At 41.7% G+C, this 25,242-nt stretch overlaps 1 protein-coding gene across 2 annotated transcripts; it reads right to left on the reverse strand.

Moving 5' to 3' along the window:
• Positions 1 to 2,280: 2,280 nt before the first annotated feature.
• Positions 2,281 to 21,503, reverse strand: E2F7 (E2F transcription factor 7). Of its 2 annotated transcripts, none has more exons than XM_072923968.1 (13): positions 21,421 to 21,503; positions 20,538 to 20,618; positions 17,720 to 17,995; positions 15,618 to 15,786; positions 13,641 to 13,922; positions 12,844 to 13,002; positions 11,724 to 11,861; positions 10,729 to 10,923; positions 10,013 to 10,097; positions 8,866 to 9,385; positions 7,718 to 7,988; positions 6,046 to 6,470; positions 2,281 to 5,457 (listed from the first exon to the last, which is right to left on the reverse strand). In XM_072923968.1, exons 2-13 carry the CDS (start codon positions 20,616 to 20,618, stop codon positions 5,281 to 5,283), a joined length of 2,778 nt encoding a protein of 925 aa, XP_072780069.1. In that variant the 5' UTR covers positions 21,421 to 21,503; the 3' UTR covers positions 2,281 to 5,280. The 2 variants fall into 2 exon arrangements, with proteins under 2 accessions (XP_072780069.1, XP_030116159.4); XM_030260299.4 differs by lacking the exon at positions 21,421 to 21,503 and adding an exon at positions 20,781 to 21,397.
• Between the last annotated feature and the right edge of the window lie 3,739 nt (positions 21,504 to 25,242).

A 25,242-nucleotide genomic window follows, 5' to 3' on the forward strand; every position in this document is an offset into this window, starting at 1 on the left:
AAGAATTGGCTGTCCAGGTAAGGGAGGTGTTTCCTTTTGGACTATTTATTGTAGAATCTTTATATCTATTTCTTATTTTTTGGCTTCAAATAGTTTCCCTTTTCTTCTCAAAAGATTAAACCTGGTCCAACTTGGCTCATTTCAGCTGCTATTATAGGCACTTACTTAGAAGCAGTATTTTACATATATTGATGGTTTGTTTGGTCTCTCTACATTGTCATTGCTATCACACCATGCTGTGGGGATTGGAGTGCAAACTACTGGTTCATAGCTGTTAGTTTTGAAACACAAAAGCAGCTGTCAGAAAAAAACAAGTTTCATGCTCCCCTCCCACTCAGATTTGGTATATCATCTATGAAATTACACTGTTGTATCATCCAAGGTAAAAAATACCCAGCCAGAGGCTGGGGAAAGGCATAAAAGCCTGGCATCTCATATTCAGAACCATAATGAGAATTTATTTATTTGGAAAATGGAGTAAAAAGGAGGAGCTCCACCTGAGGCAGGAGGTTTTGTTTCCTAGGAGGTCTGGTGATAGCAGACTTGGAGGTCCCAGCATTTTATGAAGCAAAGCAGCCTTTTGCCACCCACAAAGTTACCATGGCCTGCAAGGGGAATGGGGGAAGGCTTTGTGCTCTCAGAACTTGAGCTGGTGTTGACTGACATGATTAGAATTAATTTCATCGCTCTAGAAATCCTTGGAGAAAGTGCTTGAAAAAATATCCTAAATTTTCATTGTATTTCTGGTGCAATAAATGAATCTGGAAAGAATCTGGACACTAATGCTTCCTGCACACATGGATCTTTGCAGACGATCACAGTCAGCATGGCTTGAATTTGCCTCAGCTGTGCGCGCACTCTTGTCTTTTCACTCCTTCACATCCAAACTATTATGTTTTAAATTTTTAAGCAGGCCATGGAGCCTTGCTCAGGAACTCTGGGCTAGAAGGAGAAAGCATTGCCATGACCTAAGCACTTCTAAGGAAATCCTCCTTGTTGACCAAGATAGTTGGTGAAGACCTGCTTCCCTGGACATGGTGGGAGCAGGCTTTGCTTTGCTGCCTGCTGGAGGCTTCCCTTTTGCTTGCCTCTGGGTTTGCTGGTAGTGCTCAATTCCTTCCAGCACCAGGGGTGACTCTCCCTGGGCTCTGGGCTGCCCAGCCCAGGCTGGGAAGCAGTAAGACATTAATCCACAATGAACTACTTGTTAATTTCCCTTTTTCATAGAGAGAACTGAATCAGATGGTGTTTGGTGTACTTTCTTAACTATTTTTTACTTTAAAAAAAGGAGTTCCAAGTGCGCCAGTGGGGACAAGAACTGTTGGAAGATACAGCGCTGCTACTCCTCAAGTAAACGATGGCCATGGTCCCATCAGTGCAGCTAGAGCAGAGTTAGGGCTTGTTAGTGATTCTCATAATGCATTTAGTCTTATTAAACTTCTAATTTTCCTGCATCAATTGAAAGGGAAAGATATTATTGTTGGAGTAGCAGGTCAGAAAAAGTCCAAAAACAACACTGAGTGAGCTGCTGAGTTTTCCTTTTAGAAATTATTTTTGAGCATCTCAACGCTTTGCAACTCAGTCATTTTGAAGCTGTTGTTGGTGACATTAACTCACATCTCTTTAATCCTGCAAAGGATAAGGTGCTACTGGGCTTGCTGAAACCCACAGTTAACCTGCCCTTGATTTCAATGGGAGCAAACTTGGTTTGGGGTCAAGCTGTGTCTCATGCTTGTGGTTAGGGAAGGGCAGGAGAAAGGAAGGGGAAGCCACAGACCTGTGGCTGTGTTGTCCACTTGCTCTTTCAAAGCAGCTGGTGATTCTAAGGATGCAGAGCAAGCACCAGCTCCTGTCTGTGGCCACAGTCAGGCAGGCATTGCTGCCCTCCTGTGGAGAGCAGGACCGAGGGACGGCTGCAGGGACACAGGGGTCCAGCGTGGGTCTGGCAGGCCCCTTGGCAGTGCTGAGGTGGGCTCCCGTGGTGGCCAGCTGAGGATCACCTCACATGGCTTTGGGCCAGGATCACCCAGTCTTGCCCTGGCCTGCTCCAGGACTTTAAGAGCCAATTTACATTGCACTGGTCCTTGTGCCTGCAACAGCTGTGTGGGAATTGTGCCCATGCTGCATGCAATAGCTGGGTGCTGGAGCCACTGGGGAGAGCTGTTATCATCTGCTAGTCCTTCAGTGCTCGCATCCAACAAAGACTTCTCACGTGGACATGTGGTGCAGGAATATTTCTTTTCAAGGGTGTTCTTGAAAGTCTTCCATACTGAAATCAGATTCTCAGTTTTAAGTTCATTTTTTATTCTGTAAAAGTTTAATATTTTGCTAACAGATAGTATAAAAAAATATTCACTCCAACAGTGTGATTGAAGTAACGCTATATGCTGACAGGTAAACAGATAGCTAGAGAGCAGGAAAAGCAGGACATCTAATCACTGAAGAACAGTTATAAACAGCAATAAAATTAATGTCTATATTAAACTAGCAGTGCAAAAAAAAACAAACTGGAAGCAGCTTTACATTAAAAATACAGCTTTTTAAATACAGAAATAGCACCAATTTACAGAAGACAATCAGAAATGTAAACGTGGCAGATAGATTCAAGTATAAGTTATATGCTCAGCTTCCTCAACAACTGAATTGGGACAGAAAGGTTTCACAAACCCTGTAGAACTTCCTGGGTATGCACTTTGTCTCAGTGCAAATACAAATTTTGCTTTTCCAAAACTACTTTGCTGATGAGTTGTTCGTAATTTATTTAAATTCTTAGCTTTCAGTGAAGGTAAAGATAGGAAAGGTAAATCCATTCCATCTTGACAACTAACTGCTCCCCCTCACCAGTCCAGTTCAGCAGCTCAGGTACAGAACGTAGCTGCCCGACTGCTTTAGTGGTCTCACTCTATTTTCGTGAGAATTTTGCATTGACAAAATCGAGACAGCATATCAACATCCTTTTTCTCCTAGGCTCAAAACCTGCTTTCCCAACCATGACTCTCTGAAGAGGGAGTCAATCCTCATTTCCAGACCTGCTGTATTTACAGAAACTCAAAACTGTAAGCAGAAATTGGAAATGGAAAATCTATTTTCACTCCCTGCATTTTCAAGTATAGTTAAGTTAGTTATGGCACACTATAACATCACTGAAAAAGAAAGGCAATTTTGGTGATCATGCTTCAACTGGAGCAAAGAGCCAATATTAGCTCTAATCCTCCTCCCTGCTCCCAGCTGCCATTTCACTAAAAGGCTGCACCGTACTAGAGGGAGAGAGAAGAGACAAGGTTTGGAGAATCGGCACCCACCATTTTCCCTGGAACCCCAGCAGCCTGTTCTGCCCCAGCAGCAGCACATGCATGCCAGCTGAAGTGCAGGGGCAGCACTGTGCTAGTTACACACTGCTTTTCAAAGCAAAATTATCTAAGTGGGTGTATAAGAAGAAATAATTCAGAAGAAAAAACTGTAAACTTTCATAATTGTAGTGTCATTAAAATATAAAAAAATTAGCAGTCTGAAGATGTCTCTTTACCACCCCTGAAATTTCCTATGATAATTCTGCTACAGATTTTCTTTCAACCAGGGCTAACCAAGCCCTCTCAAAAACCTGTTATTGGGCTATTCTAAGAGAAGGCCACATTGAATTTTAGTGAAGCAGAGAGTTTGAATATTAAGTTTAATTTTCTTTATAAAAATAAGATTCCCTCATCAAATCCCCAGTCTCAAAGTCCTAACTTCCCTTGACCAACAAAATACCAAATCCAAGAGTGCATCTACCCTTGGAAAATCAATACCAGTACCAAAGAGAGTGCTGATCATGCTGACCTTACATTTGCTAGAAGTCCAGACTAGTGTGATGTCAACAGCAACACTTTGTCTTTTGAACAGGAGACCGCACAAATTTAATTGCAGTTTGCTACATTAGTGAAAACATACCCAAACATAAGAGCATTAGCTCTTAAAATTATATCCTATATTGATAATAGCACCATCTATTATTTGAGGACTCTGAATGTGAACTCTAAATGTTAAGGCTTTTCTTCCTCATTATCGCCTCCTAGGGTATAATGATAATTTTTTGTATTACTTTAAAACTCAAGGCTCCTGCTCTTTTCAACTTCTTTTTCTGGTTTAGATAGATAAGATCTCCCTTGTCTTCCTAGTGCTCAAATGCACTATTAACTAGTCACAAAATTCCTGCAAGTGAAGAGTTAGGCACTTAAGTACATACTGCTTAAGTACACTTAAGTAAACAGCTAAGTAGGCACTTAGTAGACTCAGGTTAGACTGAATCTAATAATGAGTGAGGTTAATGACTTATCAGTGTTCCTTGGTCATAAAGCCTAGACTGGATATTTAAATAGGAGATGAAATCTTAACATAGTCCTCTCAGTGGTTTGAGACTGTCACTCTCAAATCACTTTGTCAAATCTGTTTAAGGACTCAAGTTTTGTATTCTTTATATCTAACTTGCATATTTTGCTTAAAGTAAAAAAAAAAAAAAGAAAAAAAACCAACCAACCCAAGGACTAATACAGTTCATTAACACAACTATAAAAATGTTAACATTCACAGTTATTTTGGTCTTAATATTTTTCACATGTATACATTCAATCATACTGTGTTATTATTAGGTTTTTCTAACCACGAGTGCTGGGCAAATTGTACAAGCAACTGACATTCAAGTAATCCCTACCCTGAGAAAATCTGTTATTCTGAAATTGCAAAAATTGTTTTTTGCACTAATCCCACACCAACATAAAAAATAAAAAGCAAGAGGCTGCACTGCAGAGACAGGGTTTGATAGTCTGGAACCAAGGAAGCAGTTGCTTTCACAGCTGCAAGAGTTTATCATTTTCACCACAGATTTACTCAGGGTAAGTAGAATACACGCAAATGAAATGCTTACCCCAGATAAGTGCTAGACATCTCACTTAAAACCATCAATAAAGAATCCCTGGGGACTCCAAAAGAATTTGTTTGCATCTCCTAACAGAAACAATTTTCCAAATTAAAATCACAATTACAATTTGATGCCCACAGGGCTGTGTGAAGCACAGAATCTGGATTCAGATCAGTACTGAAGAAACAATTCAGTAAAAGGATTTCTGTACCAAGGGTGATTTTGAAGAAGATGGCTAACAGAACCAGAAGGTGAATGGATAGTGGAGCAACATGCCAAAGGGGTCACATTTTCACGTGCTCCTCTTGCCAGGTAAGAGCTTGCTCTCTTAAAATTGATACAGGGTCCAAGGACAATCTGCCCACCCCTTGCAAAGAGCTAAATTAATCAGGGCTGGTACTAGAGATTTCCAGTCTTCTCTGCACAGAACTGGCATTTCTGGTCTGGTTGCCTTCATTTTTCCTCCATGCCACAGGGTCTCCAAGACTTCCAGGAGTTTTGAAAAATGCCTCATGATGTGCAGGACGAATACTCTTGGGAGTGAGAGGAGCTGACGAAGGCTATTTGTGGGGAAAACAAAACAAAACAAAAAAAAAAAACAAAACAAAAAACCCCAGTGATTCAGCAGAATTCTCTCAATGTCTACACACAAGCAGGCAAACAGAGGACAGCTGGGAGACATTAATCCCTGTACCCTTTTCCATTACACAGTGAAGAGAGATTAGACAAGGGCTGAGGGGATAACCCAGGATACTACTACCTGAAAAGTGTTGCAACCAGCTGATTCCAGAATTCTGACACAACCCTCCTGTCCTCCTAATGTTTTTCTGTAGCCATTGCATAATATATAATGACACTGTCAGATGGGGGGCAGTGTCCCTTAGATTGCTGGGGGATTTTTAGATTTTCTGTAAGTTATAAAACACTTAACTTTTCAGGACTAAATGTTCTATGCTGGGCTATGACTTCAGCAGTGTCCCACACCCTGTGCCACCCCTAAGATGGACACGCACAAACTAAATGGAAGACACCAGCTCTTAGCATGCCAACTCTGCACTGACACAGAGACACCAGCCTGTGGCACACGCCACCATCAGGCATCTGGCACAGCTCTTTCATCACCACTCCTGCCCACCTTTCCCCCTTACCTGCTGCAGCTTCAGAAGGGTCACTGGGTGTCCCATACACACAGGGGAGTCCAGCTTAACAGCACTGCAAGATCTTGTAAGCACAGGACTCAGGTGCAGAGAGGGGTGAGCTGGCTGCTGTGGATCCACTGAAGGGGTGGGTGAGACCTTTGGAGTGACAACAGCCGTGGTGCTTATGAACACAGGGGTGGTTGATGTCAGGCTGGACATACTGAAATTTGTGGAGGCAGCAGCTGAGAAGGAGCCATCAGGAACTGAGGAAAGAGGACTGGTGAATGAGGGAGAACAGACGAGAGGGAAGGAAGCCAAGGCTGCTGACGGCACCATGACACAGGGTACACTTAGAGAAGGCAACTGGTTCGCAGCCAGGCTGATGGCACCAGGGGCTTGATTTGCAGAGAACAGGAAATTAAAACTGCTTAATCCTAAACCAAAGAGAAAAAACAAAGCATTAATAATCTTGAACAAGGGAATTAAAGTACTGTAACTTTATCTACAATAGGAAAAAGGTGTGACAATAGAGAAAAGTCTGCCTAGGAAATAAACTAAGACAAAAGGAATAAAAAATAAGGAAGAAAACTGTCACAACCCCCTAACTCTTCTGTACAGTTCCCTTTCCTTATCTGCTTCCATTTTCTCCCCTACTTGTCTGTTCACTGTACCTGCATCCATTTACTTAGTCCATATGAAGTAACAACCATACCCCTTGCTGTTTTCTGCTTCTTACTTCGATTACAAGCAACATCCTGCTAAACAAACTCTTTTTCACTAACTGAAATCATCCTCTGCTATATAAAACATATACATTACTTTTAATGAGGAAAAAAAACCCAGATAAACCAAACCCAACAAATGGAAGACAGCCACAAGGATCTATCACAGATGCATTGATTTTGCTGAGAACAGCTGAACTACTGTGTTGAAGCAGAAGCTGCTCTGGCTCCCAGCTTGTCTGACCTTCCAAAACACCGGGATCAGCATTTTTGAACTGAGCATCTCCAACGAAAATGAAATGCCATAGACCCCAATCCGTGTCATGAGTGAATCAAAGTCTAAAGCAGTAGTCCTGGAAATCTGCCACATGTCCTGCTCCCACAAAGCAGTCATCCACTGCACACAAACACAGGCACAAAACATGGTGGACACGAATCCCACTGCAGTATTTTCAGCTGCTTCCTCTAGATCCCAACAGTATCATACAAGCACGGCTGGCTACATTCCCAGTGCCTTGGGTTTCAGGGGTTACACTGATAATGCATGTTACAAGACAGTACAAAGTTTGAAGGTGATGAAATTCATACACTCAGTGGATGCTGCTGTTCTATATAGGCCAGCTTACTGCCAAATCTCAGCTTCCAACTCCTTTGAGTTTTGAATGCTAGATAACTGTCTTTTTTGTACATAATTCATAACTGTCTTTTGCACATAATTCAGGCATGCAAACCCCATATTGTTCAATGCTATTAATGTTTGGGAACCTCAGAAAAAATGTCTCTTTTCAGAGGAGCAATAGTTCACATTGATTCAAGAGATTACAGAATTTCTAAACTACTACAGAGAACTGCTATGAGGGGTTTTTATGCCAAATATTCAACTATTTGTAGGACTCAGTATTTGCTCAGTTAACAGATACAGTGGCCTGGGTGCCTCTAGATCTCACAGCTATCCTTACCAGCAGTAGGCTGAACATAAAGATACTGTGGCTGGAAAGGCTGATTGGCATTTTCTTTACAGATGTGCTCATTTCCTGGAGGGGGTTCATCAGGGTCTTTGTTCTGAGATTGTTTTTCTTGCTCCTGATAATCCAAAGGCTTAGTAGACTCCTTGTTTGCCACCTCTGGAGCAGCAGGACTTGCGAGGTCAAGATGATTTGTTTCTAGATGTACAGCAGCTGAACAGCCACTTCCTGGGGAAGATTCTGCCTTGGGTGACTCAGAAGGCTTCTAAGCAAAAAACAAAAGGGGAAATGAAGAGTCCAGACTGAAATAAAACACTGCAATACCTCTCATGCACCTTCCTCATGCATCTGTGCAAAGGAGCAGCACAAACCTGATTAGCAAATCACCAAGGTAAAATTTTTGTTTGAGGCTTTGATGAGTTATATTAGTGATGCCTAAACCCTGTGCCCTTTGCTGCAGTTCACATTCAGAATTTGGATACACTAACTAAGAAATACCTAACCTCTGGGATTACTTTTTTATTGATAAGGAAAAACACTTGATTCAAATTGTTTATATCCAAGATTTAAATGGCTTATATGATATAGTGTTGTGCTTGACCCCTACTTTCAGTATTTAAGAGAATTCTGAAATAACTACGCATCACCCTCATCATCATTATCTTTCTCTCACCAGCCTGCTGTGGGCAACACTAGGCCTCAGAGAGAGGTACTCAAGCTGGAGAGTAGGAGGAAAGAACAAATCTCATTTGCTATAGCTCAGTAGAGTAAGCAATGCTGCTGCTGTCTGGGAAAGCCCAAGCTAACAAGGGAAGATGAGAAGTAATAATTACATTGATTTCTTCCCCTCTGACCAATTGTTTTGCTGAAAAAAATGATCAAAACACTAATTCCAAAGAACACCTTAGCATCATATCACTATGAAAAGCAACTCAAGTCCATTTTCCTGGTGGTGTGAAAACATCTCCCAGTTAATGCTTATACTTCCTGACACAGCCCACTTGCAAGTTTATTAACATGTGGGAGGCAGCATTTTTATCTCTCAAGAGCAGTGTACTGTATTTTCCCTTCTGAAAACACTGTCTTAGGCAAAAGTCTTTCCTTACTATGAATTGCCTATGTGATAATGAAATTCACTTTACCTTGGGTACTACAAGTGAGAGGGGCAGATCACTGTGCTCCAACGTCTGCTTTTTGGCAGCTGGCTCTTCATCATCTACAGGTGCAGAGGGCGATGAGCACTTGTGGGAGCTGCGCTTTTGGCAGACAGTGGGAGGTATAGCAGCCTGAGCTTCTGCACTCCTGTTTCCCAGGTCTCCTGTAGTGGGCGGGGGCTCACTCAAGTTATTTTCCTGAAGACCGCCACACAACATAAAAAGGGATGAAGATGGGAAGCACAGGAAAGGTTGGTTGGGGACCAGGGTAGGTTTTCCATTTTCTGTTTTGGAGGCTGCTGGTGTGCAAGGGTGTGAAGCCTGGCTGCTGATACCATTTGGTAGTGAGAAGCTTGGCACATCTGCCTGAACCACAGGGAAAACTGCCCGAGGCAAAGGGTTTACACAAAAATCAGAGTCCCCAGGAACTGGAAGAAGGGAGAAAGGCAAGCTTATGTTGGAGTTCTTTGCTGAACTTAGTATCGTTTCGGTGTCACAAGCTTTATTCCTAAAAAACAAACAAAAAAAAACCCAAATAGTAATGAAAAGAGGAAAAACATTTATTCCAAAATTAAACCCCTATTTTATCCTTAGAAACAAAGAGATACATATTTGGACATAAATGTGGAAAAATTCAACCTCCAACCAACAATTTTTACACAGTTTACAAGAAGGGTCATTTTTTATAATTTCTAGTAACACAGAAGCAGAGTTCTCAGGTTTCTGATGGACAGTAATGCTTTTGGCTGCACTTGACTAGTTAGTCATTCACAAATGAATTCAAATTGGAATAGGTGTAGAGAAGACAGATGACAGACAGAGATGCCCTTCCACGGAATCATAATTTGCTCAACCTACTCAGACAATAGGTCAAAGGATGCAGGAATGACCTATAGAAACACATATGACAGAAAGAACTACTGAAGCAAAACACCAACACTGGTACAAATACAGATGGGTGTAAAATGACCATGACAAAAAAAAAACCAAAACATGCTGACATCTCTCAGTATTAGAATTGTAATAACGACACTTCATGGCAATTTTAAAATGCCAGTCTCATCAATGAAATCTATCCTTAAACTACACATGACAAGCACAAAGTGCAATTGGACAGCAGTTAGGACCAACCTACCCAGTATCTTCCTCCATTTTCTGCCTGCAGACAGCTGCTAGATTTAACATTTTGGAACAATTTTCATCTGAATTCACAATACAGGCTGAAAGAATAAAGAAGCATTCAATTAATCACAGACAGGTTTACCAAGCATATTTTGATACTGCCCATGTAAAATAATTGCTATAATTTTTCAGTCTTGACACATTTTTATAACATCCACTAATCACCTAGAGCCAGAATCTGCAAGACACTCAGAACTCTCAGTCCCACTGGAGACGTGTTCAACATCATCATTTCCTATAAGAGGGAGCTATGAAAAGCCCTGTAATTACTTTATCTTTTTTAACAACTATCCATCAGATTGTTACAGTAAATTTCACTATATTAGGAACCATAAAATAAAGCAAGCATTTTGTGGCTAAAGAATTTTTCTAAATCAAGTTCTCACGGAAGAAATTCTAGTATAGTTGCAGTTAGTACAGAACAGAAACATTTACCTGCAGAAAATAAACTGCAGATTCAATTGCAGTGTGGCCCAAATTCACCTCATGTAACTTTAGGCATTTGACTGGAGGTTCTAAACCAGAAGTTTCATTATTACATGCACAGTAGAAATATGGTTCACATATTTAATCATGCTAATTCACCCAATCAAGTGCCTTAAATTGGTGGATGCCCTCATGTGGGCAGGTCCAGTGGGATAGAAAAGAACATGCTTCATTAACAGTTACCTTGCCTCTCTTGACGTGGGCTGTTAGGCTCAGAACTGACCTTCCTTCTGGTTGCTTCACAAGGCTGTGCACTGTTAAATGAAGAGTGACGTGTAAACCTTTGTTTTTCAGTAGCACTGGTTTGGTACTGGGCACAGGCTCCTCTCTGTGTCTCTGGCAGAGGATCTGATGTTGGGCTATGCCCTCTCAGCTCATCTGTAGGGACATAATATTGTACAACAGTCCTTCAGGCAACACAGTTCATCATTTAGGCTTCTGCCATATTACCAAACTTGGTGTTAAGGGAATAGGCAACCTTTGTATTATCTCAAACCTCACAACACTGAAACAAACCTAGAACTCAGTAAGCACCAGTAAACAAGGTAAGGGCTTCCTTCCTATCAATTCTATAGCAGCTACAGCAGCAGCTGCATTCCAGTGTGCTAGCCAGGAGGAGAATTAATATAGTATTTACATTATCCTTCATTTTACTTGTTCTTGGCACCTTCCTGATGCAAATATCAAAGCCAAAGGGTTCCCTTTGCTCTGGCTTCTAGCCAAGGAACATCTACTTAGACAGATGCACTATCCCACCACCTTGTTCTTAGCAGACAAAGCTTTTGTAGAAGGGGCCACATGCAAGAAACAGCCCTGCTCCACCTTGTTACAGCGGTGAAAACAATTCACTGTATAATTATTAAGGAATTACCAAAGTTTTGCAACCCAGAAGATGTCAGTGCTATCTCCTATTGCTCCACAATTCATTCAGTTATGCAAACAGTTATCCAAGTCAGTGTAAAAATACCTGCAAGACACAGTATCCTTCAACATCCCTCCACAGACCCAGATCTTGGGTGCAAAGTCTCACTACGGCAAATGTTGAGCTAGCAGCAATTAATAATCGCAGGCTATGCACTGAATGTTGAGTCATTCTTTACACACAGAAAGCAATCTTTTACCACTTGGGAAGGGACTGTCAAAGCAAAAAGAAAATAAATGCAAGCTACACGAGTTACCAGTTTTTTCAGGGAACTCCACAGGCCCAATCCACTTGAAAGCTGGTTTGCGTCCTCGCTCCTCTGTGACATGGACTTTCTTGATCAAGCCTAGGCTGGTGAGAACATTGGCAATATCATACAGTCTTCGTACCTTTGCTAACAAGAGAGGGCAGGAGTAGATAAAGAGAGTCAGGTTTACAATGCATATAGGGCATATTTATGTGCTAATTTCATTCCAGACTATCGCCACAGCTTTCATAGATGAGGTGGGCAAAATCAAATTGGGATGGACTTAGGCCACCTCCTATAAAGTCTGCCATGCCAGTTCCCACCTGATTGTCACTGCTACTTCATAGCTTAGCTGCTCAGGTTTAAACTCGTCTAGCTCATTTTGATGGACATAGGTTAGGGAGTGATTATATTAACTTGCCCAGAAAAGGCAGCTACCTCCACACGGGTAAAGAGAAGCTGGGGGAAAGAGGCAAAAGAGTGCACAGCTGATCACAAGAGGACACATATTCATAATTTTTAAAAATTATGATACCCACATATTTTCCAGCTAAACTCCTCAAATTTCTTCTTTTATTTGGGGTAGAATTTCAAGACTGAAGTGCAAGTACTTTATTTTAAAAGTACTTTAAAGACTTAAAGGTCTTTATCTCACAAGATTTATTTACTAATGCTAGGTTCTCCCATGTTATCCGAGGGATTGAAGTACTAATCCTCACTAACTGAAAGCAAACCCTGCCATCCAGCTATAAAAGATTTCTGGAGTAAAAAGAAAAAGGAACATATTCCTCCAGAGAGAAAATTAATTCCATTAAATTAAACAACATGCTTCATTTCTGAAACATCATTCAGAGCAGTACAGGAAAAAGGGTTTAAGTATTAAAAAAAAACACCAACAACGAATTTTCTTCTTTATTCTGAAGCTGAACTTAGGAGATAATTGTCAAAGTGACTCTTCCCCACACCAAGTTCTGTTTTTCCAAATGTGCATTTGCAATGCAAAAAAACCCAGAACATATTGCAGGAAAAGATGCACAAATTGCTTTTTCTGGTGTCTGTTTGCTGTCAGTCCAAACATGCCCCATTTTCTTTACTCACTGATTGACTTGCCTCCCATTAGCCATCTTACTTTTAAATTTGCTGTGGTCCACTGTATCCTGGGTTTCTTCTATCAGTATCTTTGCTGCGATGTCCAGAGTGACTATCTTGGTCTTGGAGACAAGGAACAGCATGACAAACTTTTGGCTCATAATCCGCAATGACTTGTCCTTTCTGCTGTTTGCAGATGCTGTGTTACAAATAATACCCAAGCCTCTTAGCATATGTCATCCATCACAGCCAGAAAACTAGTAAGAAGGTTTCTCATACTCAAAATAAGTAAAGTATTTCCTTGCCAGAAAGCAGAAATTAATTGAAAGGCAGCAAATAACTGATTAATGCAGACAGGAGTCTCTCTTCAAAGGGTAATTAAAAAATCAAACTTGCAGAAATAGCTTTTAGAAAGTGAAATTCCAAAGCTGATTCTGTGTTGTGTTACACAGTTTTGTGCCAGTATAATTCTTTGACTCTAATGGACTTTAAACCATCATGTGTTATATGGGCAGCATGCAAACAGTGGACAAATGAAGACGGTGCTTTCTGACAGGATAAAGCATTTGCTGTCAGATACAGGTGGGGAAAAACTGGATTGTCTAGCAGAACTTCCTGCCAGTCTGTAGGACAGAGAGAAAAATCTGTCTTGAGACCTATGTTAGGGACAGAATAGAAGGAAGAGTTCTGTACCTTCCATGGTGAATTCAGCACCTTTTGACAAAGGATAACTTTTAATTATTTAATTTAAAAGCAAAGCAAGGGAAAAAGTGACATATTAAACCGGAGAAAGAGACTTGTGTCTGTGTATCATCACACATTTAGTAATCATCCTACCAGAGGTGCAATCTGGTTCTGAAAAGTCCAGTAATGGCCTGTCTTGAGAATCTGGAATAGTCTCCTTTTTCCGTTCTCCAAATTTGTACTCTAAGTCCTGCTCCTTGTGCTGGGAGGTCATTAACTCTCCATACTGTAGCTCTCCTGCCTCCTGAAGCATTTTCAGAGTTTGGCTGAGGTTGTGCCGGCCATGCCAGCTGTATTGGTTCTTGGCCACACGGCTGACCAAGTGCAGTGACTCCAGGACATTCACAATATCGTAAATTCGTCTCCGCTCCACTCCTGTTTGGGAAGGGAGGGGGGGAGGTGGTGGAAACAGATAAAAAAGACATAGGTGCTCATCTTAGTTCAGCAGAAGCAAACAGAACAGGTTGTTCTCTATTAGACATTTTCACTGTTCACATGGACACATTCTATTAGATACATCTATATTTGCACACTGAAAATCTGACTTATATGTGGCCAGCTTCAAGGCTGTAACGTACCTGTTGACCCATCTAAGAATAGGCATAATACTTATCAGCCTCAAATATATATTGGGTGAAACAATTCATGAGCATTTGCAAGTGTGTGAAGAATTTGGAACAAAACATAATTCAGAAAAACAAGAGTGCTACACATATCCTGGTGTTTGTTAGGCACCAGCAGTACAGCCCCTTTGTAGCCTTCCGCACATCTTCCATGAATGAAGCAATATACATTTGTAGCAAAAGCTGTATCACAGACATCATTTGTTACATCGACAGGGGCAACATCAGCAGGGGGTAATTTTGTGGTCTCCGCATGGATACAAGCAAGGAAGCGAAAACCAAAGGGAGAAGAACAACCAAAACCTTCCCCTTCCTGGGAGGTAAAATTTCCAACAGTAAATTCTAGAAGAAAGTTCCTGTTATTTAGGAAAGCAAGGTAGTGCCACTCCCAACACAGAACAAAGCACTGTTCATGTTCAGCTGTACAAGGTTGGAGCATGAGCATCTCATACAAACATAAAGGAGTAACAGCAGAATCTAAAAGAAAAATTAATTTAAAAAATAAGTTATCTATTTACCTAATCTGTATTCTATCCTATTTCTAATTCACCCTACAGACAAAATGAAATTTGTCTGTTTTAGGAAGAAAAGGAACAGAAGAATGATGTCTTCTGTTCCTTTTCTTCCCAAAACAGATTTTCATTTTTGCTACATCTTTTCTGTTAATAGTTGAGTTTTAAATGTAGAAACAAGATTTAGTTTAAGTCAAATTTTGTAAAGCCCTTCCTAGCTAAGAAACAACCTCTCTGAAGACTCAGATCTTTTTGTTATTAATGTGTCCTGTCTGAGTCCTATCTCTTTATTACTTCTTGCAAAAATTTCATTAATCTTTCAACTAAAAGCAATCTTAACAGCAGAACCAGCAAATGGGCTACTCAAAACAAGACATTTTCTCATTGTATTCTTGCAGTTCTCCCAGTACCTTCCTGTCAAAAGGTGATATTCAAAGCTAAGGTAACCTTGATGAACCATGTGATCTTGGAAGACATGATGTCAAACATGGTCAGAAGTTAGGGAGTAAACACAATTGATCTCCTGAGCATACCAGTTTGCAATCATTTCCCCAAATGTTTAATTTTGACAAAATTTGTTGTCTGTAAGTCCTCTTTACAAAACTCTCTTAGGTTTGTGAATCCTAACTCCTTCAGTGTTCAACGAACAGAATATTTAAGAAAGCAACACAGTTGGTAAACAGCTGGAAGTAAGATCTGTGTAGTAAAAAGTGCAGAAAGTCAGAAAGCAGATTTCAAAATGGTAGTGCTACCAAGCAACAAAGACACTGAAGAATATCAGGCATTTCCAACACTTGATTAGTATGATTAGAAGAGCATCCAGACCCTGGGAAAGGCAGATCTTGACTGTAGTCTATTAGAATATGATCTTTGGAAGGCCCACCTGTTAGGTTACCCCAGGTGATCAGTTACCCCAGTTTCACAGGTATACATACCAAGAATTGAAGCCACTTCATCCAAAGAAATTGTAGTTTTCTCTGTTGACAATGGATAATTTGGATAGCGAGCTAGAAACTTTTGGCACAAAAGTCCTAAGCTTTTCTGTTTTCTGCTGGGCCTCTGCTTTTCAAATTCATCAACCGTGCTGTCATCTACTATATCATACTGTTAAAAAATAAATGTTAACCCTTTAATACAGAGCTTTTAAAAGCAAGACATAGTCAAGTGAAGCATATTTCAGATGTTACCAATATTTAAGATCAGATTTTCTAATTAGAAAGAAAACCAATGGACTCCTTGAAAGCAGAGAACCTGGATAACAAAATTGCAAGCTCTTCTTATTTCATCACAAAAGATAGCTACAGAAAAATTCTTATCTGTGCAATCATGAAATAGTGGTCATACATAAGGGAAAAAAAACCAGTAAGATCAACACCCAAGATTAGAAGATGGTAAGATTATACTTGGAAAGAGTATTTCTTTTGGAAAGAAGGAAGAATATGCTCTCAAACACTTCTGGATCTAATAAAACATGAGATGCAGAAGCTATCAAAAAGTTCCTGCAATACCTTTGTTTGCTGACTTTTACAGTGACTCTATCACTTTAAGAAACTGATGATTGGGGAAGGGGTGGGGGCACTTTGCTCAGAAACTGTAAAATGTGCAACTCGGTCTTTGAACATTAAATTTAGTCAAGATGTTAGCTTAAGTAATTCTGTAGGATGGTGTGAATGTGGTCTTTCTGACCCTGCAGTTGGAACAAATAGAAATCAGCAAGACCATGGTGGCAAGAATGTAGGAAGAGGTATGTTTGGTTATCACAAAACAAGAATGATGGATGATTATTTTGCACTGGTAACTCTGGGGTTATCTTCTGTGTTATGAAAAGAAATCTTGCCCTCTGACAAAGAAAAGCTGAAGGTGGTGGTAGCTGTTGAAACCTGTGTTTCCTATCTTATGGGATCTTAAACTGTCTTTAGCTTGTTGTAAGGAAGTTACCTTGTGGCAAGCTGGTGCTCTGATAGAATTGAGTTTTACATGGTATGGAAATAGCAGTATTCTTACTCTAAAACTTTACTTCTTTTGTATGTTACCCTTCTAAGTGTAGAAGATTATTAAATGAAAGATTTATTAACTCAAAAATAACTGAACTCTTTATAGTAAAATGCTGTGTGATCTTAGCAGGCTTGGAGTGGTAATGAACTAACCTTAAACATCAACTGTTTTTTGCCTACTGGACACTATGTTAGGAATGATTTCTAGGGAGCTGTTTGCTTTGCTATGACTACCAAAACTGCAGAATATTCTACACTACTGTTGTTACTGCAGTTGCTGTAAACTGCAGTATAGTGATATGTACCTATGAAATTAATGAAATTATGCTTGTCAGTAGAAGGACACAGAACTATTGTCCAGAACTATGGCTGAAACCACCAGGGAAGGATATCCTACAAGAAATAAACCAGGAGAGGAAAAGCAGCGGTTGGAACAAAAAAAAAAAAAACTGCAATGATGCTTACTGATGATCTGATGTCATTCTCTCCAGGGACAGACTTCATGAAGTGAGGACAGGAATCAACCCCTGCATTGCCTAAGTCTTGTGAAGTAGAAATTGTAATGCTTGACCCTTGCTTTCTGACCACCAGTTTGGGGGCTGGGGGGGGAGAGTGGGAAAAAAAGCTTTTGCAGACCACTTTGCAGGACAGTTGCAGATGAGATCTAAGATTTGGAAAGTATGTTCTTTCATTGTCAAATTTATTTTTGAAAAGGATGTTTGTTTAAAACAGATCTGGCAATTTTCTTTCTAATGTGGATCAAAAGTACTTCAGTTGGGGAAATCAATCATTTAAGCTCTACGTCCTTCATAGTCCTTTTAAGTAATATTCAGGCTCTTGAGGGGATCTCAGGTCAATTACTAGTTAGACTTTTGAAGTCCTACTGTTCAGACATTGCTGTGTAGGCAAGTGTCCTTGGGAATGTCTTGCTATTCTGCCCCTTTCCGTAGGGAGTGAAGAACCAGTTGAAAGAAATCTGAGGAGCAACTTAAGAAAGGTCTGAATCCTAACTGAATATAAGGTAATTGTGTTCTGAGTCTCACCTGTAACGAATCAGGTGTGTCACTCTGCTCACTGTTTTCTATGGGTCTGAAGAGCTCTTTCTTCTTTTCCCTGTCTCTCATGTCAGGACTAGCAGCACTAACAAGAATCTTCAGGTTAGTAGTAGGAGTCCAGGGATCAGGTTGAGGTCTGTCAATTATCTTAACAGGTGTAATTGGACTTCTTTCCGGTGTGCAGCCTTTTTGCTTTGATAAATCAATTGGTTCATTCTTAATGGGAGTCTTTGGGGCCATCCTGGATCGATCATATATGTTTTCCTATTAAAAACAAAGTTTTTTAGACACAAGAGGGAAAAAACCATTTCATCAATCAATTTCATTATTCTTATGAAGTTATTTTTACTGACTTGTGCCTTGGCACTCATAGCTATATTTAGCACAGTTCTTCTGCCTTTGTTGGGAATGTTAAGATATTCTACATGCTGCTATACTTGGGGGAAGTGTATTTGAGATACTGCCTTGAGATACAGAACTTGAGGTCAACCAGTCTAACCTGTGGCCTATTAGGCTTTTAAACTCTGACTGCTACTACAAGAAAGCATTGCCCACAAGCATAAATCACCAAATCGCAGGGAAACTGAAATCATGCACTGGTCACATTACACTTAGCAAGAAAGCAGAGTTCTGTTTGAAAGGTCCCAGGTTAAAAGCCATGCTGGGGATGCAGCTCAAACTCACAGAATATCAAACTAAAGTGGACATAACCTCAAGTGCAAGCAAGGCAAGTTTTGCATCCCACTGTCTGCTGCCCAAAGCAACCAAGAAAATCTCCCTAACTGTTCATTTACTACCGCTAAGAGCTGCTAGGAGAAAAAGCCTAATTCCTCAGCTGATTTTTATAATTTCCTGAATGAAGCTCAATTCCTTCCAGTCCCTAGCTGCCATCAAACTTTTTTCATATTTCAGCTATGGATCCCTTTCTCTTACTGCAAGAGTTATCACTACAGATGAACTCACTTGAAGTGACAGGCTGAAGGAAGCATTATTGGTATCCTTAATATAATGCATTTTATTTTGTGCTGTAAGAAATCCAATTCAGAAATTGAATAAAAGCCTGAAACGAAATATTAATTTATACTGGATTACTGTAAGAACTTTCTTAAGTTTTGCCTTTTTACTTGGAGTAATTTAAGTGTTCTGTAGCTGCAATATATTTAAATAAGTGATTCCAAAGGTCATCCTAACAGGCACAGTCTAGCTAAAAAGTAGAAAAAAGTTCTAGTAACAACTGAAACTGGCTTTTACTAGGAGCAGTTTTGTAGCATTCAGACTGGAAACAAATTTGGCACATTAAAAGCATTGTGCTCTGAACACTGATGAACACTTCTGCGTATATTCACCTATGAATTATCCAAAAGGATGTAATAAATACATCTCTTTTTTTACAACTAACAGCCAGTTGTAACTTACTACACTGTGATAAATAGGGATCAATTTAGAGGCCATGGTACTTCTTGGAATATATATTCATATAGTGTTGGCACTCAATATTTTCTTGCAATTTCACGTTTGGCAGTGAATCAACCCTTAAGTAATGCAGAAAGTCTATCTTCCCCTAAAGCTCCTTTTCATTATGGCTGGTGGTAAAGGAACTGCAGTGAGGGCAGCTGAAGCAACCTGCTGTTTCACCGCCTCAGATCTTCATGTTTGTGCAAATACCACAATGAAAAAAGTAGTGGCTCTACATAAAAAGCACATGACTATACCCTTTCAGATCTTTCCTACCATCAGATCTTCATTTTCTACTGTCATAATTACCTACTAAGGTAAGAAACACTTCTAACCCTCTCTCCCCTTTCTTAGTAGCTGCAACACTCTGTGAAGTCTTACCTGTATTGCACAAAATCTCAAGGGCAGTTGGTAGAAGTATGAGATAGAGGACAGGAAAAACCAGCATGATGAACTTAGTATGTGAGCAGGAATTGAAAGAAATCTCTGATATAATAGAAGTGAAATCTGACGAGAACTGTGTGAATTTTGGAGGACTCAGATGGAGTACGGACAACAGGTCATGAATTGCATCTAGTTCAGGAGACATTACTGAGCAAGGTAATGCCCAAGGCTACATATGCTGTCTCCTGGCTGGTGAGGCAGTAGGGAAACAATGAGCTTGCTCCTTGCTGAGTTGCCCTACTTAGCCTCTTGACTGGAAAACTCTACCTTATGAATACAGACCAGAAGGCAAGCATAGTGGACGTATCCATGAGTGTGCTCAAAGCAATGTTAATTAACAGAACTATAGTATTCCTGTGCCAAGTTAAGAACCTGGTAGTTCTTACCTTTAGAACCATAAGTCTCTACAAGAACCCTCTCCACCTTACCAAATGGTAGCCATTGGGATACTTGAGATCACTGAGTGGGTTTTACTGGGGTGAAAGCTAAATGGTGTTCCCCGCTGTGTAGTGCCAGAGTGCAATCACTTCACTTACTGACAAGGGTGGCATGACTCAGGCTTCTTACACTGGATTATTTCTTTATCTTAAGGGTAGCGCTGGACATCCCAGTGCCCCAAGTGCTCACAGGTAAGATGCTGCCGTACAGACCGAGAGGGCAGAGCGGGTCCGATGGGCAGCACCTCAAACGCTGCCCGCGGGGTCACAGGAGCACGATCCAGAGCGCGGCTCCCCTCCAAGCCCCCGCCCGGCGGCCCTGCACTCGCGGGGCTGGGGCTCCGCGGCGCCCACCGCTCCCGCCGCCCTCCCTCCCTCCCTCTTCCTCTCCTCCCCGCACTGGCCCGGGGCTCGGACAAGGCCTGCAGTGACCGAACCGGACCGAACCCCCCGCCGGCCCTCCCGCTCACCTTCTGGGCCGCCTCGGCGCGGCCCCGCCGCCCCGGCCGGGCGCTCGCCAGGTCCCGCAGCGCTAGGACGCTCACCTCCATCTGCAAAGCGAGAAGGCGCTTTTAGCCCGGCTCTTAAGAGGAGCCGCTCCCGTCCCCGGAGGGACGCGGGGAGCGCGGCTGCTGGGGCTGCGTTCCCGGGGAGGGAGGAGGGAGGGATGGAGGAGGGAGGGGCGGGAGGCTCGGCGGGCTCCGCGCCCTCACCTCGGCCGGGGCCGGGGCGCGCGGGGGGCGCGCGGCTCTGCCGCTCCCGCCAGGCGCCCTCAGACATCGCTTTACAATCCGGCCAATCAGGCGCGGCCGCCGGGGAGCCCCGGCCGCGCCGCCGGCCAATCGGCGCGCGGGAAGGCGGCGGGCGCGCGGGACGGGGCTCCCGCCCGCGCGGAGCCGTTTCGCTCCTTTTCTTGGCGCTGCCCGCCCTCCCCCGCGCGCGCCCTTCCCGCCGCGCCGGGCGGGAAAGGGCCGGCGCTGCCTGCGCCGGGACCGCCGCCTGCGCCGGGACAGCCGCCTGCGCCTTCCCGCAGCTGCCGCCGCCGTGCTTACACCTGGAAGGGAGAGGAAGGGCTGAGCCAGCGAGGGGCGGGTGCCGCCTCGGTCGCCCGGCCACCGGCTCGTAGGAAACGCCGCCGCGGTGTCCGCGCCGGGGCAGCGCCGCCCGGGGCGTGGGTCGAGCGGCTCAGCAGCCCCGGGCAGCTCGGACCGCGCTGTGGTCCTCCGCTTCGTCCCCCGCAGCGCGTCTGCTGCCGGGAAGGTAGAGCGGGCAGACGCCATGGGGTCTGGACCCTTCGCTTTTCCCTGAGCCTCTGCTCTGTACGTTTCCCTCCTTTGGTACCTCGTTACATACCGAGATAAGGAAGAACTGCAAGGGAGTCGCGTCCAAAGTCAACAAATCAAATCCTGGCAGCCTGTGAAGCGCTGCAGTGATGAGATTATAGTTGTACCTGTTAAGACTATGGACACACAATGTTGCCAAAAAGAAAAAAAAAAAGGAAAAATTGTCAAAATCATTGCTTTCTGCAATGAAGAATACTTCAGTTATGAAAGTAATTGCCCTTCACTTGAGACCCTTTCTGGAGAAATTTGCTCTGTGCAGTGTAATTAAATTTGTGTTTTGAAATGTATTTAAGATTTTTTTTTCGTATTTAAGATTTTTTATTAAAGTTGCAACAGCAGACATGCTGCTGCATTATTCCTGTCTTATTTTGTTGTGGGAGGACTTCCCTCTGAAATAGCTCATGAGCTAGTAATGAGTTGTCACAGAAGAAAAAATCCAAGACACAATTCTGATAATTTATAAAAATATTCACTTAGTAATTTTTGAGGAATAGAAAAATTTTCTTTTCAATAAGAATGTGGAAAGCAGCTAGATATTGTCTCTTGCATTTATTATAGTTTCTTAATTTTTAAAATACTCTGATTTTTTAATTTTAAGCTAGTTCCAGTACACCACAGTTAGCTGAAGAGAATGAAATACAAACTCTCAGAGAGCCTCCTTTTATTAAAAAAAAAATCTTAAATGGCCCCATACAAAACAGCTCTTCATGCTCTAAAACCTTCCTATTTTTAAGAGGAACATGAATTCTGTAACTGCAAAGTTTGTCTCTCAGTACATATTTGCAGATATGTAGAGAGAAATATTTCTAAGGAGTGAACTATTAGTGCAGCTCGCACTCATAGTGTTAGCGTTCAGAAACACACATAATCACGGGATATGATTATATGCACGTGCTTTTATGGAGAGCTCTGGGAGTTAGGGGTATAGACCTAAATCTGACTCCGACATGGCTTTCAAGCTGAACGTATTTTATATTCTATTGTTATATAACTTACATATTAATTATTAAACTTATATTGCTCTATTGTACACATTGACTTTATTCAAGCATGAGATTCTCGTGACCTTTCTCAAGCTTCTGACCACAGTTTCTCATGATTATTCTTATGATTAAACAGTAATTATATTTAATTACTAAACAATCATCATATCTAACAATTATATAATTTATCACGTACTAGCTATGCAGGTGCAGTTCTAGCAAGGTACAAGGCCTACACGTTCCCAGGGTATTTTCTCAGGGTCTACTAAGCTTAATTTTCCTTCTAACCCTAAATCCCCAGTATTTTAAAACCCTTTTACTATCAATACGGACTCTGAAAACACTCATGAGAATCGTAAAAAATGCAGAGTAATGGAAAATGCAGGCAGAATCTCGTGTCACAGACTGACAAGCCCAGGCATGATTTCTAGACCAAAGGAAAGAAGTCGAGAAGAGAGTGTAGCAGCTGAGAACGCTGTGCTGTGGCCCCAGTGACAGGAAATTGCCATCTGTCCCTTTTAGTCATCTACTTCAACTGGAGTGGCACAGAAATATACATTCTCAGAGCTTTATCTTGAGATCTGTCACAGGCATTTGTGTATCCATTGCCAATTAACAACATCTATTGTAAGGTATTATGTGTTGTGAAAGTTTAATAGGTCTAACTGCACTTGCAGCTCTAGTACAGAGACTTTCTTGTTAAGACCTCATTGTTGGTAATTTAATATTTGGGTCACTTGCTGAAATATGACATGTGCATGTAGAAGTTAATTTGATCATTATAGTGATTGCTTCTAGCCTTAGAAATCTGGTCATTTATAAGCCATTAACTGGAAAATCTGTAGGTTGGCATGAGACTCGGGAGGCCTAAGTCTAAGTACCTGTCAGCATCACTACAGACTGTGTAGGCAGTGGGACACCATCTACTTGGGATGTTACTGACTTGTAATACTATAGTTTTGCTACTGAGATGGACCTGGGGCCTTATTAGACCTTCAAGACTTGTGACTTCTTACAGGTTAAGGATGCCTCTGAATATAAATTAGTTGCTATTAAAGATCTCTCCCAGTCCTCAAAGGAGAACTAATTTGAATCACGTTTGACACCTTCATTTAATGTTGTTGTAGTTTTACACACACTGTGTTCCTTGCAATAGAGCTGGAGACTGCTCGAAGGGCACTGGCTGAAACCTGCTGGGTTAAATTCAGCCCCAGAAGTTGTGGAGCTCAGCATGTGGATGAGAAGCAGAAAAGCAGAGCTGGAGGGAGAGAAGCATCACGCCTGTGCTTAAGGGAAGTGCTAGAGCCCACTTTGGCACTGAGTACAGTAAGGGGTGTATGTGAGTCACATATATAGACTGAGGTGGGAGAAGTGAGACATGGCACCGGGTGGGCAGCTGTGGGAGCTCTGAGTGTGAAGGGACACTGGGTGCTGGTTTAGTCTGAGGAAATGATTTTTATATAAGTGCACTTCATGGGAGGTATCGACAGGGATTTGAATTCCTCTGTACAATGATTCTTCTGTAATATGGAAAAAAGACTATTCAGGATTAACATATTAAACTATTATACAATGTGATGACCATATATAACATAAAAATATGGCAACTGGCTGGAGTAAGTTAACAAACTGATGACTAAATTTAATCCCAACTGCCTGCTCTTGAATGATTTTGTTATATAACTTTTTTACAGGACCAAAACCCATTATCTGATTATTTATGATATTGAATGAATGGTACATGGACTAATATATATATATAGATATGGATATATGGATATATGTTTATTATTATTATCTATTTAGAATGAATAATATTAACAATTAAGCATTTCTATTAATTTATGTCCATTTGTATCTGGACTTGTAAATACAGTATTTCATGCAAGGTAGAGTTGAAAGTGCCAATTCTTTGTGATAGAAAGCCAACAGATGAGATGGAGAAAAACAAATATCAGTGTGTTCAACAGCACCTTTCATTTCAGAAAAGGAAATAGTTTTTAAGACCTTTAAACATGTCTGACTTCTTATAATACAAAAAATATGATGGACCAAAGACCCAGTAGTTCCTCTATTCTCTCTTATTTTGTTGGCTGCCTTTTCCTATGAGATCTGTTGTGATGGAAAATTATATTTCTCCATCTGTTTTGGCTGATATTTGAAATTTCAGGTCAAAAGCTAGGAGAGAGGAAGAGACAGATCCAATTGCAAGCTTTTATTTCCATTAAAACCAGACTGAGTCACCCAATTGCTGAGCCATCAGGGAATCTGTGTACACCAGCATTCTTACCAGTGAAGATAGTGGAGTGCCCAGTGTCTGTTGGTGATGATTTCCCAAAATGCTGCTGACTTAGGTTTCATCTCTTCCCTGGGGCATCTTGGAAGTTCCCACCCTTCAAGGACCTCAGGCTGCCTTGATCTAGGCATGTTCTGCGTCAGCAGGGGCAGTAGCCATGACCATTTGACATTCAAAACCTGGAGGAGGCTGGAGGAGATTGCATTAAGAGTGATTCTATGGACATGTGGCATCAGTAGCAGAGCTGGGAGTGGGGCCTGGACCCAGCAAAGCCCTTCTCCCTCTGTGATGTGGGGTTACTTGCTTTCGAAGATTGCATTCTCTGTAACACAGAGCCCCAGCTTTGACAGGAAGGGCAGAGAGGGGTCACAAATAGACGACAAGTGAGTGGCTCACTTAGCAGCAGGGAAGATATGCACATTGGTGCAGGAAACCATTCCACTAGAGGAGGGCATTGGATGAGTTTCCCATTTTCTGCCTGCTGTTGTTGCTTAATGTTCTATCAGTATCATTGCTTTGTCTCTTGGCTCTGTCTTATCCATAAAAAACAGTA

The sequence above is a fragment of the Taeniopygia guttata genome, chromosome 1A, assembly GCF_048771995.1.
Source record: "Taeniopygia guttata chromosome 1A, bTaeGut7.mat, whole genome shotgun sequence".
NCBI lineage: Eukaryota > Metazoa > Chordata > Aves > Passeriformes > Estrildidae > Taeniopygia > Taeniopygia guttata.